General features: G+C 37.2%; 1 protein-coding gene across 1 annotated transcript; it reads right to left on the bottom strand.

The window, feature by feature from the left end:
* Nucleotides 1–458: 458 nt before the first annotated feature.
* Nucleotides 459–1,319, bottom strand: LOC132301303 (mitogen-activated protein kinase kinase kinase 20-like). Its single transcript, XM_059798569.1, has one exon. It carries the CDS (start codon nucleotides 1,317–1,319, stop codon nucleotides 459–461), a length of 861 nt encoding a protein of 286 aa, XP_059654552.1.
* Between the last annotated feature and the right edge of the window lie 15,686 nt (nucleotides 1,320–17,005).

The following is a 17,005-nucleotide window of genomic DNA, read 5'->3' as shown; positions in this document are numbered from 1 at the left end:
ATGGTTCGTTTATGTTTCTATCCAAACTAGAAACTACTTGTTATAGGGAGTGTTTTCAATAATGATTGAAAGCATGTTTGATAAAATAAATTTTGTTGCAAAATTTATTAATGTAAAAATATGAAAACATGTTAGAAAAAAAAATGTTACAGAACTGAAAAACAAAAATGACTAGTTAAAAAAGGCCTTTAGATCACACTTACTGTTTTTTGTTTTTTTGTTTTTGTGTGGAGGTATTGTTCACCCTACCATGTTTTTCATTTGGGCTTTTGCGATACTTTTTAGTTTTTTGTTTCGCTACAATATGGTATCATAACTAAAAAAAACACGAAACAAAAGTAATTTGTCAAACATGCCGTAAACACAAAGAATCCATCAAGAAAAATTCTTTTTTTAAAAAGGTATCCACAGATACTATTTCAACAACCTAGTCATATATTTCTAACTTACAAAACTAGCTAGCTACCGTCTTTGGCAACAAACGGATGATTTAGGAGCATGTTTGCCTTCCACCTTTCTCTTGGTTCTTCAACTAAACACCTTCTCAGGAAGTCCTTCCCATCATCGGACATTCCTTCCAGTATCTCCGGCTTTTTTGGACAAAAAGTGCTTCTCCACTTATTCTGCTTTCCGGTTACCCCCTCCCACACAATACTCCACTTTGCCGGTTCTCCGGTCACCATCTCCGTCACCAAACCCCCAAGGGCCAATATATCTATTGACTCTTCAAAGGTAACACATCCACACTTAAAAAGATCACCACTCGATACATCATGATACTTTTCACAACTCATGCACAGTCCAAATTCAACTTTTTTCACTAGGTTAAAGTCCGCGATTTTAACATGATCATCAATAACACCATCCTCAGAAGGAAAGACGAGGATGTTCGTGGCCTTCAAATCGTTGTGAAAGTACCCTTTCTGGTGCATGCGAATGACACCTTTGAGTATCATACGAGTGTATCCACGGACATTGATCTCCGGCAACTTACCTCCACTACTACTGTTCTTGATCAAGTCATGGAGAGTGCCTCCGGGTGCATATTCAAGAAGCAGGTGGTAGACTACCTGTCCATCTTGTTCTGTTACGAAATCATCTCCATAACAGTTAATTATTTCGGGACAGGGTTGGAGAGCTTCCAATACTTCTCTCTCAGAGAATGGTGAATAATCCGCTGAAAAGCTTACAGTTTTGATAGCAATAAGGTTAAGAGGATACTTAGGGTTTCTTGCTAAGTAAACTGTTCCCCACCTTCCTGTGCCAAGAATGTCACTTTTCACCCAATCTCTTGGGTCACGTATTAAGCTATAATCCATTGATGATACCAAATCTCTTGAATCTTTTTGGGTTGGTCCCCCTATATTTCCTATCTACCTATATATCCCCTATATTTCCTATCTATCTATCTATATATATAGGAAATATAGGGGGTAAAAATCCATCTCCATCTCTAACAGTACTTCTACTTGTGTGGATTATCTTATCTTCCGTGTCTCTCGTCTAATACTTCTACAATCTCCTTTTCCAACTATGTTTATTAATAGTGAAATATTTTTATTTCCAACTATGTTTATTAACAGTAATTTTAGAATCCTTTCTTACTTCTTATTATTGAAATACGTTAATATAGTTTTCTTATTTATTAAGGATATATCTTGTAAATGTAATAGCTTTGTTATTAAATTATTTTGAATTTATCAAATAGTCAAGTAGTTGTTCATTAACGGGTAGAGTACGTTTATGTTGAAATAGGATTAATTAGTTTGAATTTATTACTTATTTGAAATATAGTTTATAAATATATTGGACAAAAGACTTAATGATCCTATAATTTTTAAAATTTCAAAATTTATCAATTGTAAGGAGTTATTTTATTATTACTATTAAGATTTTTATTATGAATATGTATAATAAAATTTTGAATTTGGATATAAGAACTTTAAAAAGGAAAATTAAACTTAATAGATACTATTTAAAAAATTTCATTTCAAAATTTTATTAGAGATTTTACATCTCTGCAAGTAAATGGAATAATTTTTAAACAATGAATTATTGATATGATATTATATCAATAAAATAAGTATCAAAACTGTAACGACCCAAACCCGAAGATCCGAACCGTTAGCTATGTCCTTACCCGAACCCGAGGTCAACTAAGGATAATTCCGTTATTGTCCCATTAGTTCTCAATATATAAACATAAGTTCGTTACATGCCTTCAAGATCCTTGCGATATACTTCAAGTTGCTTCAAAATAAACATGGTTATAATTAAAGGCACAGAAAATACAAAGCTATATAAAATGGGACTTGGTTACAAAATGTGACAAAAACAAATCTTCTAAATCCCGTCTAAGCCTATGGTGGAACATCATCCACCACTTCCTTTCCAAGACCTGAAAAATGTAAATAATATAATGGAGGCCAACCACTCAGTAAGAAATATTGTCTAAGACACACCTCTTACGACTCCTTGAATCCACATAAAGCATAGAATACGAGTAAGCAGGATCATGCCTCGGGAAGCAAGTAAACAATAATAACATCAACAAACACGTATACAAGTCATCCGACTACCATGCATGCAATAAATGCTAATGAAATACCATGCCATGCAATGTCGCTCCCCATTTCTGAAACAATACCGTTTCACCTTTCAAACCGTTAGTGCAATCTGACCAAAGGCGTCACAAGAGGAGGATTGGCTAATTATCTACGACCACATGGCAACTCCAAGGTGTCGTATCCGGCCTAGGTAGCTCAACCACGTTAAAGTCTCTCCATAGTCCCCTCTAGACTACATTAACGCCACGGACCACTAGGCGACTCCTAGGCGTCCGGTTTCCGCAAACACTTTTCAAAAAAAAATTCTCAAAACAATTTCATTTGTTTTAAAACACTTTTCCCCTTTTCTTTCCCAATGGATACATGGATATATGAATGCTTATTGCTTCTAATTACCAATTCAACCATGAAATTTCACACATTTCTTCTACATTCTGATCATCACATTTTTGAAGGGAAGTTCTAAACATTTATTTTCATAACTATAACATAACTTTTCATAACAAGTAAGAATCATAAGGTATACAACATATCAATACCAAGCATGCTTATTCACCACAATGAAATTAGTTATGTATATAGACTCAATTAACATATATAACACATTTAACGTCTTGATTTACATACAATCTCAACAACCATAAATAAGATAACCAAAAATAAGCATGTTTAGGATCAAAATTAAAGGGAAATTCACAAGAACCAAAAAAGTTGTAGATTATAACACCTCTACCTCAATTAAGATAAAAGCCCCAGTTTGAACCCAAATTTTGAAATCCCAAATGGTGGCCAAATGGTATTTTGCTCCAATTAAAATAAAGATCTTGACGCGCTCATCGACTTTGCCTTAAGTGGCAAGATCAAATTCCAAATAGAATTGCGTAGATCTAGCTTGGAAAATGGAAAAGAAAAAGAAATTAAAAAGAAAAGAAGAAAAAAGAATGGCGTGAGAGAGAGTGCGAGAATCTGAAGTCTGTATAATGGCCTTAACATACCAGTGGGCCCCACAAGCAAACAAAAAAAGTCTTCTTTAATATCATTAATTTATATATATATATATATATATATATATTTATTCACTAATCATTTTCCCACCACACAAACCAACAGATGACCATGTAAATATGTACAAAATAATAATGCGTATAATGCAGTGGACCCAAAATAAAATCTTCGTACACAACAATCCCGGTAGTGGGTCCCACCTAGGACCTCCTGGGCCAAAAAATGAAAAAATACAAAAATGGCAACCCATGCATTCCCAAGAATCCTGAACTCAAGGAAATGCTCCAACCAAATTCCAAACACACTCGGCACACCTCACGGTGTTGGGCACGCATACCGAGACAAAACGGAAATAACCCCTAAAAATAAAAATAAAAATTCCAAAAAATAGAAAATGGTAAAAATCAAGAACATTACATTCTACACTCCTTAAAAAGATTTTGTCCTCGAAATCTACCCTCCTTCAAGAATAAGGCCCACAATCAGCGACTTCCTGAGAAACACCTTACAAGATCACAAGGCTGTGAGTTCGCCAACCTTATTGCCTTTGACACCGGACGTCAATAGGAAATCACAAACCACTACCACTAAACGCAATTCTCACCACCTTATAAGGGTACTCATCACTCATAACATTAGAACACAAGACCAACTGGATTCTACATCCGATTCAAAACTAACACCGGTCCACTTAACACTGCTACGTAAGGCTTCGGAGCCCGAAAGAAGAATGGTCACAAGACCACCGTATATGACAACATATAAACTTCACACATTTTCTAAATGACACACAAAACCTCAGACTAGGAACCTCGTCCATCTCACAATCAACCTTAAACTCAAATCTACACACCCTTATCAAACCAAGCACTCACTGTCAAACATATAGCTATGCCATCACATAACTGCACCAGCAACTACTAACCGCATTATACGATAATCACCATACTAAACAACTTCAGGATGACTAAACAACAGATCTGCCAATGACTACATAATCATGAGTCATTAGAATAATAAAACGAACTATCCTGTACCCAGGACACAAATTCCTCAAAACAAGATTTTCAATAATCAACGTATTGCAAACCTCTTTTTTATCGGACACTTGGTCCTACCTAACATACCTAGTCACTCGAGACAAACCACCTGGATCCACACTGTCACACCGACACAACGTACAGTACCATGCTCTCACTATCTATGACAAGTCGAAATAATCATTGACCTTTGACCAGATGTCTTGCTAAAGAGGGACTGATTCAGGAGAAATGGTTGGCCAAGCCATTCTCGTCATCAATCCAGTCTCAACACGGACGTCGTTCCTATCCTTAGGTCCAAACCTCAAACACAGCCTCACACAGTCCACAATACAATCATGAGATCCACTTACTATCAATCCATCATTTTACGTAACCTTAACAACTATACAATCACATACCAGCTCTAAGAATCCCAATTATGCCTCAATCATATAACCCGTAGCAAGCTAAAAACAACACGACACCGAATATCACAGTCATTAACTAGCATAAAAGACCTCTAATCTCTTCATAACACCCATACCAGGTAAACAACTCCATAACATTACTTGATTTAACTTTTACCTCGTCAAAACACACAATGCAACTATTTCATACCTGAAATCCCAAAATTAACTAAAGTCAATATTTCCCACTACTCCTCAATAGAATCCCACATTCATTTTCTCTAATCACGTTGTTCTAAGGTAATATCGACACTTGTCCTCAAGACTCGTGATCTCTATCATGGCAACCCACTAACTCGTCGAAAAAAAAAAAGTGCCTATCTGGCAACATCATCCTTATTGGCTCTAAAGACTAAACCGTCCACAATCGCCTCAATTGGAGCACAATCCCATCACCCACCTAACAACACATAATAAATAATTCACAATCTCTAAACCACCCTCGGATCATATCTTAAACCGTTCTACTCATTAGCATTAAACATCACGCCATAACAACTCTACTACCATCATCCTCGAATGACGACTCGAACCTCTCATCTTACCAGGTCATCAAGCCACTACCAAACAATTCTTCCTTAAATAACCTTAAGATAATACCATCATAGCAGGAGAATAAGCATTATTCTCGATACTCCCCACAACGACCATTATTTACCACAAAAGAACCTTTAAATGGCAATGCCATGCCGATAAATCCCAAGGAAAAAAAAAATAAGCACAAAAACCAAAATGCTCAACACCCAACTGTCTCCTCAAAATCATCAACAATATAATCAATCAGTAACGCTTAACTGGCTACTCAAACCACTTTTTCTAAAGCAACCTACGTGCCTAAACAAAAAAACTTCACATTCTAGGTTTGACATCATTACCTCCCCTCTTCACCGTTCCTCAGAACACCATTGGCCCTAACAAAAGTCAAATGGGGCTAACAGCTACACCTACGGGATCACCCTCATCCCAATCATTCTAATTATCAGTCTATCTCTTCGGATCCTCAAACAATAAGAACCACATCATGATACTCAAGACACAATATTAAATACAACCCAGTCCACAGCTTCCAAATTCTAAAACACAGTCCATTTGGTACATAATACCCACAATCTATCCCTTCATCCGCAAATGACCAGCACTTCAATGACCCCATACTACCTTCCTTATCGTGCAACCCTACACTACACAGCTAAAACTGACCACTATACACCACCTTGAGACTCCCTCAGCAACCACGCCAACCTACAACCCCCCTCATCCACCGAGCCATGCAATTAACTCACTGAGAGTCAATTACCCATCACACTCCTATAGCTATCCAAAATGGGAATCATTCCTCAACAAACCAGTCTCTAAAATAGACTCTAACAAGATCACAAAATGAACCACTTCTAACCGTCAGTCACCAGCACCGGCATGACTCCAGTCAATGCCTACGCCACCCTTGATTTATAGAGTCCAATAAATCCCCTCAATAATAAAAACCAACAGGCTTTCTTAGACCATACCAGGATACCTGAAATACACGTCCATAACCTATAAACTACACTGGTGACTCAAACAACCTCTATTACACCCACCACAAACTAGTTCGAAGAGAACCTCAGTACCAAACCGTAACCTAAATCATAAACATTAACCTCTAAAAGTCATACATACCTCACAAAAACCTCACATCACACACCTGACCTTTCTGGTCACAAAACCCATACACCGATATATGAAACTCATACATAACATAGACACCGTGCCATAAAATACAAACCCGTTCTAAAGTCGTGTCCTAAGCACCGCACAAAATGTAATAAGATGATCAAAATGATTATACCCCAAATAGCTCAATCCATGAGCTGGAAGTCCACGCAATTCGTTCGATAAGAACCGGTACCCAAACAACCCTAGAGCAACCAAGTTCCTCACCTACTCAGGTTAAAACCCACACAACTATCAATGCCACAACAAGTACCCTAGGTAGGCCTCTACCTGTCGTCCCTATGGTTTTTGAACCATCATTCTGATACCAAATTTGTAACAACCTGAACCCGAAGGTCTAAACCGTTTGTTGGGTCCTTACCCGAACCCAATGTCAACTAAGGATAATTCCGTCATCGTCCCATTAATTCTCAATATATAAACGTAAGTTCATTACATGCGTTAAGAATCCTTACGAAATACTTCAAGTTACTTCAAAATAAACATGGTTATAATTATAGGCATAGAAAATACAAAGCTATACAAAATGGGACTTGGTTACAAAAAGTGACAAAACAATTCTTCTAAATCCCGTCTAAGCCTTTGGTGAAACATCATCCACCACTTAATTTCTAAGACCTAAAAAATGTAAATAATATAATTGGGTGAGCCAACCACTCAATAGGAAGTGTCTAAGACACACCTCTTACGACCTTGTGAATCCACATAGAGCATAGAATACGAGTAAGCGGGATCATGCCTCGGGAAGCAAGTAAACAATAATAACATCAACAAATACATATACAAGTCATCTAACTACCATGCATGCAATAAATACCAATGAAATGCCATTCCATGCAATGTCGCTCCCCATTTCTAAAACAATACCATTTCACCTTTCAAATCGTTAGTGCAATCCGACCCAAGGCGTCATGAGAAGAGGATTGACTAACTATCTACAACCACATGGCAACTCTAAGGCGTCGTATCCGGCCTAGGTAGCTCAACCACATGAAGGTCTCTCCCTAGTCCCCTCTATACGACACTAATGCCACAGACCACTAGACGACTCCTATGCATCCGGTTTCCGCAAACACTTTTTGAAAACATTTTTAGCAAAACAATTTCATTTATTTTAAAACACTTTTCCCCTTTTCTTTCCCAATGGATGCATGAATGCTTCATGCTTCTAATTACCAATTCAACAATGGAATTTCAAACATTTCATCTACATTCTCATCACATTTCTGAAGGGAAGTTCTAAACATTTATTTTCTTAACTATAGCATCACTTTTCATAACCAATAAGAATCATAAGGTATACAACATATCAATACAAAGCATGCTTATTCACCACAATGAAATTAGTCATGCATATGGACTCAATTAACACATATAACACATTTAACATCTTGATTTACATAGGATCTCAACAACCATAAATAAGATAACCAAAAATTAGCATGCTTGGGATCAAAATTAAATGGAAATTCACAAGAACCAAAGAAGTTGTAGATTAGAACACCCTTACCTCAATAAAGATAAAAAAAAATAAATAATAAAAAAAACCCTAATTTGAACCCAAAATTTGAAATCCCAAATGGTGGCCAAACGGTACTTTGCTCCGATCAAAATGAAGATCTCGACGCGCTCATCAACTTTGCCTTAAGTGGGAAGATCAAATTCCAAATAGAATTGTGACGGCCCTAGTTTTTAAAGCCAGTGCATCCTGTGATAAACCGAAGATTGACTCTATAACGGATCCAGATGCAGAAGTAAGAAACAAAACAACGGTCTCCTAAGGCACAACACACCTCGAAGACCCTAAGATGACCTTCCATAAGATCACAGAACCCAAAGGAATAAAGTATGGAAGTAAGACATAAACAAGTCAATGGAGATGTACTTCATCCCTAAGACACAAAAGTGATCTTCCGAGGAGTCCCGTGACTTAACGGAAGCAAGACCAAAGTTAGGGTTTCAAAACCCTCCAAGGAATGGACTAAGGGCTAATGGTCATTCCAAACTGAAATGGGTGCCACCGTGCACACCATTAGAAAGACAATGAAAAATGAATGTCGTTAGACTCAAGAATCACTTGATTCGGAGTCCAAACGAAGAAGATGATCAAAGCAAAAGAAAAGAAAGGTTCTAAGGCAAAGACGAGCGCTTGTCCAAAGCCAAAGCACCGAGTGGCGCTCTTAAATATTGAGTGCTCATTCGGCGCTCTTCCATATTGAGCACGCGTTCGGCGCTTTTCCACATTGAGAACTCGTTCGGCACTCTTCCACATTAAGAGCGTGTTCTGTGTTCTTCCACATTGAGCGCACGTTCGGCACTCTTCCACATTGAGAGCGCGTTCGGTGCTCTTCCACATAGAGCGCGCGTTCGGCGCTCTTCCACATTGAGCACTCTTACAAGGTCGGTCATTTTGACCTACATGGTCAGGCATTCAGGCATTTTGACCTACATAGTCAAGCGTTTTAACTGCCGAATGATGAAATAGAATGCAAAAAAAAAAAAAAAAAAAAAAAAAAAAAAAAAAAAAAAAAAAAAAAAAAAACAACCGAACGTCAAAACAGAATGCAAAACTCAGCCGAACGACAAAACAAAATGCATTAGAAGTTGCTGTTGCAATGCATGGGGAAGTTTTTGGTCCAACCTAAGGCTATACATGCATTCCCAATGATCCGAAACAAGTTTAAAAGCATACTTGTGAACTTTTAAAATTAATGGCCCTCGGCCTCAAGTCATACATACAAAATAAGCGTCAAAAAATGTACTTAGGTACACATTACCAGTCTAAGGCAAAAATAACATTTTGGCCTAACCATACAATACAACTTTAAAAGTAAAAATCAAACATGCTAACACTTGCATGTGAACAAGAATACATGAAAAATAACTTCAATTTTACATAGCACCCAAGGCAATTGCAAATCCCCGAATCTTGAATTTTGTACCTGAAAATGACCCCGATAACTTTGGGGTGTATAACAAAGCTACTCATAAAAGATGAGCATGCATCGACCTAACTTTCTACAAGGTTATTACATTAACATGAAACAATTCAAAAGGATCATGCTACCAAACGTCTATGTCAAAAGTGAGACTCAAGGATCATCCTAAGCTACTTATGCAATTGAAATGAACTACAACATACAAGTACACAAGCTCAAATATACAAAACAATGTTAAAGCACTATATATGACATATAAGCATACGTTTTCAAGTATACAAAATCATGTTAAATGAGATAAGCAATATCTAGCATATATATACAAGTATCCGATATATATATAGAGTACTTATAAATTAAGTATACAAACACAAGTATACTAAGTTAAAGCAAGCTTATACAAGACGTCATCACCTTTTCATATCTTTACAAGCTTCCAAAAATCATTAAGTTCAAAACTTATGTAAAATCAATAAGTTAAACCAAGCTTATACAAAATTATATAATGTATAAAAATCATCTTTCATGCACAAGTAAGGTTGAATCCACACAAACCATGTCCTAGGATTAAAGTTTAAGTGGCATATGATATGTCAAGTTCTAAATATGCAATTTATACACAAAACAAAAATATCTTATAATAATTGAACTAAATTACCATCCTAAGCCAAAATTACTAAATAAGCTGCAATTTAGTAACAAGCTTTTAAGGTAATCAATTGTAGTATTCTAAATAAGGTATATACCTACAGAAGATATATTTAAACAAGCTTTGCAAGATGATGATATCCTATATCATGCTAAGTCAAATTACCATTTTAAGATGCAACAAATACTAATTCTATATCTAATTAGTAATATGCTCAGAAGGTAATTAAATATACTAAGTTTCAAGAGGTGATCAACCTAACATGAAAAATCTCTAGATTTCAAATCAATTCCAAATAACCTCAATATAATATATGTTAAAGGATATAGCACAGTCTTCGTGTATATTTACATCAAATAACAATTTAAGATATTAAAACACTTAAAATAAAATTAATTAAGCTAATTAATTAATTTTCTCTAGATTTTCAAACAACTCCAAATGTCCTCAAATTAGCATAGGTTAAAGAACATACCAAGGCCTACTTTAATATCACCTTACAAGTTGATTTCATACTTGTTATAAGTATATGAATTAATCTTTCACAAAAGATAAATATTAAATAAAAGTTGCAATTCTTATTCAAATGCTCCCAATTTAATATATGTTGATAAACATACCAAGGCCTAATTTACTAGCATGCCACAATTTAATTCTAAGTCATATACCATCATGAGAATTAAATCTTAAACATAGAAAATAATTAAATTAAATTCTAAAACTTGAACAAAGTCATGCTCACGAGTTATATATGCTTATAAAACAATCAATACAACTCAAATATAAACCTATGACATCTTCTACGTCAATTTGAGATGAAATCTCAAATCCCCACCGAAATGAAACTGTTTCGAATCCGACGAAGCTTCGGGGATTTGTCGGGGATAACGAGGTGATCATTAAACACCAAGGAGGTCACACCAAAATCCAAACTTAGCTTCAAACCCGAACTCGAAAAAAGGCCAAAACGGGATTCCAATTGGTTAAAATCGAAGGCCTCGCCAAGGCAAACAATAAAGCCTAAAGCATCACCACTTTTTAACAAAGGGAATAAGTCCAAAAGAAGAGAGAGAAGGTGGCAGCCCCATGGGCTTCCAAGGTTGCCAACCAAGAGAGGGGAAAGAGATGAAAATATCTCACTTTTCATTTTAGAGACCCGTATTTATAGAAAAACCCTAAAAGTGCCTTGAATAGGTCCCACCGGGTCTGAAAAAGTGAAATTTGAGCAGACGCGCTAAAACAGCAATACTCCGTGAATGAAAAAGAACCAAAATGAGAAAATATGAACAACGGAAGAACCAGCGTCGAAAATCGAGTCCCGAGCAGAGAGATATGCCCCAAACAAGTTTGGCGCTAACTAGGGCCGAAAGCCCGAAAACTGTAGGGTTCGACTGCAAGACAATTCTAAGAGTACATGAATCGATGAAATGTGAAAATGAATCATGTACAAAGATCCAAGCCCCAACGAGACACTTTAAAATTAACTTTCATTAATTGCACAAATGTCCCTACACAAAAGTGACCCAAAATGAAAATATCTTCCAAAAGATATTTTCTTAAAAACCCCTGAAATAAGTATCTTAAAAATATATTTATGAAAAACACCCCAAGAAACAAAAATATTTCTGAAGAACTTTGTAATGACCCGGTCTTTTTCCACCTTTTCCATTTTCGGCGATTTACTTTTTTCGTCTTTTTCCTATTTTGTCTTTTCCTTATTTCGTCTTTTAGTCATTTTTCTTTTTTCCTTGCATAACCTTACTTATTGTGCTCGGATTTGATTCCGATTTTGCATGCATTCATGATATTTGATTTCCATGACACTGGTATTTTTACTTTTCTTGAAAAGCATGCTAGATTAGTACTTTTCTTGTAAAGGGCATGAATACATACTTTAATGTAATTATTTATAACTTTTGGGGTTTTAGTGTAATTATGTAAAATAATTATTTTTCGTTTTGGGGACCTTTTTGGAATTTATTTTGGAAGATATTTTGAAAAAGGACCATTTTGCAATTTTTGAAAAGTGTGACAAGTGTCACACTCTCATGGAGCCATTTGTTGGCGTTTAGGTGAAGAGACTTGGCACCATGACTTCTTGACATTTGGTGGGTGGAGATTCATCCATGTGTTGGCCTTAGATTGGTGCACATGTAACCATTGATTGTTGACAAGTGTGGGTCTAGGATTAAGTCTTGGAAGGGGGATTGGATTAGCGACAAGTGTAGGTTCACCATTTAGTCTTGCATTGTGTGTGTGAGAGAGGTAGTGCAAGAGCACATAGTGAGTGGAGGATTTCTAGCCCTTCCACTCACCATTTTTACACTTTACCTTCTTCATTTCATAATCTCTCATGAATCCTAGCAAATCCACCATTGGAGGAAAGCTTAGTTTATAGCTTCTCCCTTCAATTTGGCTCACTTCCTTTTACCTTAGAGTGAAAACCTTGGGAGAGAAAAGATTCCTCTCACTCTCCTCTTCAATAACCCTACACTTGTTTTACATTTAGAGCTTGGTTGCTTGGATTATATAGATTCAATTCTCTATTGAGGTAAGAGTGGTAGTATGTTTATATTCTAAGTGTTTTATAATCCTTGGGGTTTAATATATATTATGTACATGCTTTTAATATGATAGTTGTGCATATTATAGGAAACCCTCACTTCGTGACTTAAGGTTTATTGAGTTAAGCATGTATGATATGTATAAACCATGTGTTGAGGATTATATAATAGTAGCATGCTAAATTCTAGAAATTTCACATGTGTTAGTGATATGGGACACTTGTAGAATTATTGATGTTATATGCAATCTCTATTGATATGAATTGCTATATTTGTTGTTACAATAATTCTATGTCCTTATGAATTACTAATTGTAATTATTTAGAAGCTTATTGCTATGATGTTGATAATTAGTAAATAGAGCTTGTTATTGAGGCATGACTTGAATTGATAAATTTGTGATATTGTATTGTGCATAATATCATGATGTGAAATTGTCATTTGGCATGCCATTCTAGATTAGGAACCCTAAGACACGGTTTGTGTGGTTTCAAATTACTTGTGCATGGAAGGTGGTTTGTATGCCTTATTATGTATATATAAGTTTTGAACTTGATATATATTTTAGAATCTCTCGGGACATTGTTACATATGTCATGGCTAAAGTTCGGCTTTAGTGTGGGAGGTATGAGTTCTCCCCAATTGAGATAGTGCGCACTAGGGTGGTCTTCCCAGCGGGTTAATGCCCGGAATAACCGCATTGTTCTTGGTTAAGTCCGAGACGTGATGTCCAAGTCTTCCATTACTTGTTTTCGCATTAAATTTCAAGTTGACAACCAATGCTTAATTGTAGCTTGAAATTCTTTTTATTGGCAAATGGATGTTGTTGAGTACATTGATAATTATTTGTGTTGCTAAAGAATCGTTTAAGTTAGTTTAAGCTGATCCCTTAGCACACCTCGAACATAAACGTTAAGCGGAATGATCCCTTGTATTCATCTATATTGATCTTGCAATGATATTGAAACTTTAGGGTATACGCATATGCTTTTCCTACGAGTAACTTGATTACTCACCCTAGTGGTTTGGGTTGTTTTTCCGATAAGGAGACCATATTCATGGATGTTCATCATCCTTACAAGCTTTTAAGCTATTTGAAGCATTTTTGTATATTAAAATGCAAGTGTTTAGCATGACTTGACATTTGATATCATATTTTGAATGCCATGGGTGTATGGTACTTTTGGAGCTTTAGTAGCTTTATTGATATGTAATAACACCCAAATATTTGCTTTTGACATTAGAAGCATGTATGCTTTTGTACTTAGACACTTTTGGTAACAAAGTTTTACTTCAAATGTCTTTTAATCAAATCTTGAGGTTTGAGGGGTCAAAATCTTGTAAATGATGTGTATAGGGCCATGGGCCATTATTTTATATTCATTTACTCATATCAAAGTTGTTGACATGTTAACATTCACAAAACTCATTGAAAATCAGTTTTGCGCATTCATTTTGAACCATCTCTTGAAGGGATTCAAAGTAGGAGTTGGACCTTGCACCTTAGGCTCATAGCAGGTTTAGCAGCAGGTTTTTGAGTTGTTTCGGTTGACCAAAACTCTATTTTGGTCGACCGATGTTAAATGGTTTGGTGTTTGCACAGTAACATCACATTCCAATAGCCAAAAACACTATTCAAGGGTCATTTCGGTCGACCGAACCTTCATTTCGGTCGACCGAACCTTTATTTCGGTCTACCGAAGCAATTGGAACCTTTTCTTCATGATTTTAGGTCTCAGTACTTTCATTTTGGTCATCTAAAACTCCATTTCGGTCGACTAAAATAGCTAGAACCCGAGCCTATCCTCTGTTGAGTTCCAGCACTGATCATCCAACTTCAATGGGTCATAACTTCTTCGTTTCTAATCCAAATAGGGTGATGCTTGAGCCTAAACTCAAGGATTTTGAGTCAGATTTCCAATGGTTAGAATCCCATTCTCAAATTCCAAACACTGTGAGAGTTATGTATGTTTTAGTGAAGCAGTGTCAGTTTTCACTTCAACCGAAACGGGACATTTTGTGGGATTCTTAGCCAAAGTCTATGGAATCTCTTGGAATGTTTCAAAATGATTAGATTAGGTTGTATTAACCTTGTTTGACTTGTTTAGAGTCAAGATTCTCCTTTTAATAGTGAATTGACCTTTTTGCTCATTGGATGATAAATTTTGTCCTTTTTTACCATTGTTTCTGTTTTTGTTCTCTTTAAGCTTCGTCATCTCATGAAGGGTCACCTTGGTGTCTTTAGAGTGACTCCTATCTCTATAGACCTTGATTTACCTTTAGCTTCCGCAATACGGATTCGTTATCGGATCACTTTCGGTTCATCACTGACGTACCGGGTTGAAAAACTTGGGCCGTCACAAGTGGTATCAGAGCTCCTAGGTTTGAACACCTTAGGACGATGGGTTTTGGGTGTATATCATGCTTTTGTTGATGTACTTTGATGCATTCACATGCATTTGATAACATGTTTTAACTTTATAACATATTTAGGTGTTTCATGATAACATGCTTAGTAGTATGACATGTTTTTATGCTTATATGCCTATGTGGTTAAGAGCACCTTTGTTTGACATGTATGCTTATCTGCTTAAGTGCTTAATTGTTTTAAGAGCTTTCTTGAATTGCTTTAGCATGACGGTATGTTGCATATCTCGTCTTGCTTCATGTCTTGCGCATTCATAGTGTGAAGTACACTTGGTCATAATAACTTGAGTTATTGTTGACCCCATTTCTTTCGTGCGTTTAGCGTCATGGTTGTCACGCGTGGAGAGTCTTCGCATCTAGGCACTAAGGAGCAGGTGGCTGACACCGAGTTCACACGGGGTCTGGGGAGGCCCAGGATTCCAGTTCGTGGCATGGATGCGAATCCGCCATGGGCACCAACTTATGAGGAATGAGTGGCTCAGGGAATCAATCAGAGGATCGCTAAATCTCTACAGGAGTTTATATGCAGGCAGGTGGCAGGGGTACAGATTCCGGCACCGGCACCGATAGTCAATGAGGCACTAGAGTACTTCATACGACTACAAAGGGTCAAGATTGATCCATTTGCAGGGAGTTCAAATCCGCTAGTCTCAGAAGCTTGGTTGGACCTTATGGTTCGCAAGTTAGATAGTATGGCGGTACCCACGGACAGGTTGAGGATTTCCTTGACTGCTTCTTTGTTTATGGGGGATGCAGATATCTGGTGGAGGTCTATGACCAATGTCCACGATGTTGAGTTGATGACTTGGAATGAGTTTAGAGATCTATTTTTCGAGTGTTTCTTTCCGAGGGCTATGAGGCGGGAGATAAGGACACAGTTTGCAGGTCTTTATCAGGGCACTATGAGTGTCATTGAGTATAAGACACGGTTTACTTCTCTCTCTCGTTATGCCGAGGATATGGTAGCGATAGACGAGGCCAGGGCAATGAAGTTTCAGGATGGACTACATCTTGACATTAGGCCACGGGTCTCCATTCTTGATTTGAGGACCTATAGAGAGGTGGTCCAGAGGGCTTTGCTAGCTGAAGTAGAGGAACGGGATCAGTTACGAATCAGGGGTTCACATAAGCAGCCTCGTGGAGATAATCCATCATCTTCTGGGAGTCAGTGGAAGAAGGCCAGGGCAGGGAACAATACTCACTCACAGGGGGCATCACAACAGAACCATTCTGCACCCACAGTTCCTGTATTTACTGGATCAGCTCAGGGAGTGGTTTGTTACCATTGTCAGCAGCCGGGGCACATCAAGCCTCGCTGCCCACAGCTTCAATCACAGGACAGTCAGACATCGGTTTCTACGAAGACAGGGTAGGGAACTTGCTTCTACTGCAAGAAACCAGGTCATTTCAAGAAGGATTGTCCAAGATTGTTGAATAAGCCACGTAGTGGCACAGATTCACAGATGGTACTGGCACAGCCTCCAGGGGTTCAATCTGGTTTCAGAGTTCCTTAGGTACCACAGTCAGTAGTGCCGATGGGCACTTATCCAGCCAGGGGTTCTACACCTACTGTTTCTACACATCAGTCAAGCTATCATGGCAGTTCACAGTAGGGCTCAGGGACTCAAAGACGAGCCTATGCTCTTCCACAG

Source organism: Cornus florida, unplaced genomic scaffold (genome assembly GCF_030987335.1).
Source record: "Cornus florida cultivar Cherokee Brave unplaced genomic scaffold, ASM3098733v1 CherokeeBrave_3.0.0_Hap2_Chr03, whole genome shotgun sequence".
Lineage (NCBI taxonomy): Eukaryota > Viridiplantae > Streptophyta > Magnoliopsida > Cornales > Cornaceae > Cornus > Cornus florida.
The sequence above is the reverse complement of the archived record's forward strand: the minus strand, read 5'-3'. Positions and strand labels throughout refer to the sequence as shown.